Source organism: Microtus ochrogaster, chromosome 5, assembly GCF_000317375.1.
Source record: "Microtus ochrogaster isolate Prairie Vole_2 chromosome 5, MicOch1.0, whole genome shotgun sequence".
In the NCBI taxonomy this organism is placed as follows: Eukaryota; Metazoa; Chordata; class Mammalia; order Rodentia; family Cricetidae; genus Microtus; species Microtus ochrogaster.
Genome location: NC_022012.1, coordinates 15,926,356 through 15,930,188, shown reverse-complemented (window position 1 = coordinate 15,930,188; position 3,833 = coordinate 15,926,356). Strand labels below are relative to the sequence as shown.

The 3,833-nt window shown below is 51.5% G+C and overlaps 1 protein-coding gene across 1 annotated transcript in view; it reads left to right on the top strand.

The window, feature by feature from the left end:
- The window catches only part of Kank2 (KN motif and ankyrin repeat domains 2), a 30,656-nt gene extending 27,198 nt beyond the window's left edge, over positions 1-3,458 (top strand). The window contains exons 10-12 of the mRNA XM_005346917.3: positions 549-749; positions 827-916; positions 1,565-3,458. Of these exons, the coding sequence (XP_005346974.1) occupies positions 549-749; positions 827-916; positions 1,565-1,618 (345 nt within the window). The 3' untranslated portion in view covers positions 1,619-3,458. The remainder of the gene's footprint in view (positions 1-548; positions 750-826; positions 917-1,564) is intronic.
- The last annotated feature ends 375 nt before the right edge of the window (positions 3,459-3,833 follow it).

Below are 3,833 nucleotides of genomic sequence, written 5' to 3'. Positions count from 1 at the left end.
CTGACACCACCTAAACAAAAACACTGTTGATGAATTTTTGCACTCAAAGTTTTTCCACGTGTGAGCATCCATCGGTATTCTGAGTGATGCTCCTCTTCATGGCTGAGTGGTGTTCTGTTATGTCTAGACAAGGTTTGTTTGATCTTTTCATCCACTGCTGAGCATCCGTTTTGTTTTTCGAGACAGGGCTTCTCTGTGTAACCCTGGCTGTGCTAGAACTCGCTCTCTTAGACCAGGATGACCTCAAACTCACAGAGATCCGCCTGCCTCTGCCTCCGGAGTGCTGGGATTAAAGGCATGCACCACCACCACCTAGCTAGTTTGATTAAATTTTTGCTTAACTTTACACCTGTGAGTTGGAGGCTCATGGTAGGTGACCATACAGGTGGGTAGAACCAAGAGAGCCCTTCCGAGGAAGACAACCAGGAGATGGAGGGCCCAGCGTGTATACCCAGTCAGTGTCAGAGCACTTGGGAGCCACGGGATGGTCAAGAGCAGGGGTGTGATGTTGCCAGCCTCTATACTGTAGCCCCATTCTGTTGCCTCAGGCTGGACAGACGGCCCTGATGCTGGCAGTCAGCCACGGACGGGTGGACGTGGTGAAAGCTCTGTTGGCCTGTGAAGTGGATGTCAACACGCAGGATGAGGATGGCTCCACGGCCCTAATGTGTGCATGTGAGCACGGACACAAGGAGATCACCGGGCTCCTGCTGGCTGTGCCCAACTGCGACATCTCACTCACCGACCGAGTGAGTCCCCACCCAGGTGCTGCCCAGGGAGGGTGGGTTGCACACAGGCCATCTTTATAGTTGTGGCTGCTTTGCAGGATGGGAGCACAGCACTGATGGTGGCCCTCGACGCAGGGCAGAGCGAGATCGCATCCATGCTGTACTCACGCATGAACATCCAGTGCTCGGTGAGTCCAGATCCCTGCGCTAGAGGGCGGGACTCAGAGCTGAGCGGTAGATGATGGGCACCTGCCATCCCAGAATTGGGGAGACTGAGATAGAAGAGAAGGTAGGTACCAGTCCAGCCAGGGCTACAGAGTTGAGTTTAAGGCCAGCCCTGGCAACTAAGTAAGACTTACCTCAAAATGTAAAGAAAAAGGGCTGGGGCTCAGGGTAGAGCCAAGAATCTTCCCATGAAAGAGACTGGGGCTCAGGATAGAAACCCTACCTACAATCCCCCAGTGAGAGGTCAGGGTGCAACTTAGCAGTGGGACCAGCATTCTTTCTTGAACCTCTGCATTAATATTTGGTTGCCTAAAACAATATTTGGTGTTTTGTTTGTTTTTCAAGGTAAGTATATTTGATCATACTATGATCCTCCTCCAACTGGGTTGAGTTCGAGACCTGGTGCAGGGGTCAGTGAAGAAGTCCCTTTGTGTCCCAAGTCTCCACTTTGATTCCTTCCCATGCCTTCTCCGCAAGGACAGGGTGACAACACACTGCTGTATGTGGTGCCTTGGAAGGGAGGGACCACTCTCCCTCCCTCTGCATCCACAGCAAATCTCCTCAGAGGGATTTGAAAGGATTCCAAGAAAGAATTCTGCCTCTCGTTGCAGTTCGCTCCCATGTCAGACTACGAGAGTCCGGCATCATCCTCAGCTGAAGAGTAAAGACCGGGAGAGGCCAGTGACTCCCCAAGGACCCCAGCCACACAGCCACACAGCAGAGGCGCCTCCCCTCATCCCACCCCCTGTCTGCCCTGCACTTCCTCAGCCTTCCTCTCCGGGGGAGTCCTGACGTCTGCCAGACTCAGCTCTACAGGCCTTTCCCAGCACCCTGAGTTCAAAGCCACATTCAAAGCCAAAAAGCCAAACTACTTTCTCCGCCCAGTTGGCGGCAGTTGCTGACACCCGGGTGTGGGTTTCTTATGGAGAACATGGAGAACAATCAGCCGGCAATTATGGGAGGAGTGGGGGCAAGAAGGGAAAATACTGTATTTTTGAGTCATTGTTAGGGGAAGGGAGGGGTCAGAATTTGAGTTGCTAAATTCGAATGTCACTGGAATGTTAGAGTCTCCTTGTCCTGACTTCACTACGGCAAGTCTCCACTAGGCCTGCTTAATGCCCTTGTGCCTCATGTCATTGTCTAGTGTATAATAGGGTTTTGTCCACCGCCCTCCACCCCCAGACAGTTTTCTTGGGGGCCAGGGGAGTCTCCTGTGATTGCTTCACAATATAAGATTCTGTCACTCTTGAGCGTGCGGTCTCTCCCCAGGTCGGAGATCTGTCTTTTCAAGATCTGTCACCCACTCCCTCCCCCCACACACATTCAAGTTGGGGCATCTCAGCACCCTGCAGTAGAGGTCCTGGTGGGCCCTGTGGCTTGGAAATGACCATCTTACAAGGAGGAATGACACAGGGAGAGCTCAGGACACAGGAGTGTTCCTAGAAAAGCTCTCAGACCGACAGAGGAAAGAGAAAAGGGGCCATTCCAGAGTGTCTGTCTCCCAGCTTGGAACCCAGAACTGCTCTCCTCCAAGGAGAGTAAACAGAGGCTGTGATACTGACCAAGTACAGGCGCATTCCACAGCCCATGTGGTCTTGATTAGGTGCTGGCTGGCCTCAAAACACACCCAGAAGTATCTTAAAGTCACAGGCTTCACGGAAACCCAACGGCCAGAGGAGTAGCTGTGTGTGTGTGTTCCTAAAGCTCTAGAGTGCCTGTTGGTGACGGGGCACAGGCAGGCTGCACTTTTCTTTTAGTGGGTTTTTTGGTTGTTTTGTTTTGTTTTTCTGTTCCCGGAATCTCAGCATGTTTTTGTTTTTCCTAGTTTCCTTGTCTTTGTAAAGAAGAAAGGAGACCACTTCTAAATGTGCCTTGTGATGGGAGCAGTCTTGTCCAGGTCACAGCTGTACCCACTGGGCTTTGGAGCCAAACCTCAGCAGGGCAGAGTCGAGGCTTATGAGCTAAGGAAAGTGCTGGGTTCTCTTCTAGACAAGTAGGTCTCTTGGTTTGATGGAATCGTAGTTGGCTTGGGTTTTTAGGTCGAAGGCATAGAGGCTTGGTTGGCATGAGGTGGATGCGTGGATGGATGAGTGCCTGGGTAGAGGCTGAATAGAGATGAGTGATGACAGACAGATGGACGAGTGTGTGGATGGATGATAAATGAGAGACGGTGAGTGATGGGTGGGCTGGCGGGCGGATGTCAGGATGGAGTCTGCACGTGGATAGAGCTGCCGGTGCCTGAGGGGTGCTCACAGTCTCCGGAAGCATTCTCTGTGATCCCAAAGCACAGAGCTCCTCATACAAGTCCCTGTCTGTCTCTGCTACTGTTCTCTCTGCCTCGGGGACAGCAGGGTCAGTGCTTGTCCCTGCTTTTTTCTATACTCAGCTCCACTTTGCGACCACGGTACATCCATGAAGACAGTGTTACACGTAAATGAAGTATTCTTTTCTTGTAATCATGTTTCAGGAAGTAAAAGGACTTTTAATAAAGCTACAAACAATGGCAATGCCTTTGTGGTTTTTTTAACCCCTTCCTTATTTTAAGGCTGGCCTAGAACTTTCAATCTTTGTGCCTCCTCTTCACACCCAGTGTATCTGATGCTGGCCTGTAGCCCGGTGCCTTGTGTGTGCTAGCCTCTACTAACCCCAGCCCCCTGCATCTTGTTTTGTCTCTTGCTATTCTTGGTGTGTGCAGCTCTGGGGATTGAACCCAGGCCTTGTGCACACCAGGCAAGCGCTGTGCCACTGAGCCACACCCAGGTCATTGTTTTCTGATTCTTTAAGCTTTTAAAAATCAACCTAAAGTGTTGGAGCTGTGGCTCAGCAGCTAAGAGCATGAGCTGCTGTTCCAAAGGGCCCGAGTTTGTCCCCAGCACCCAG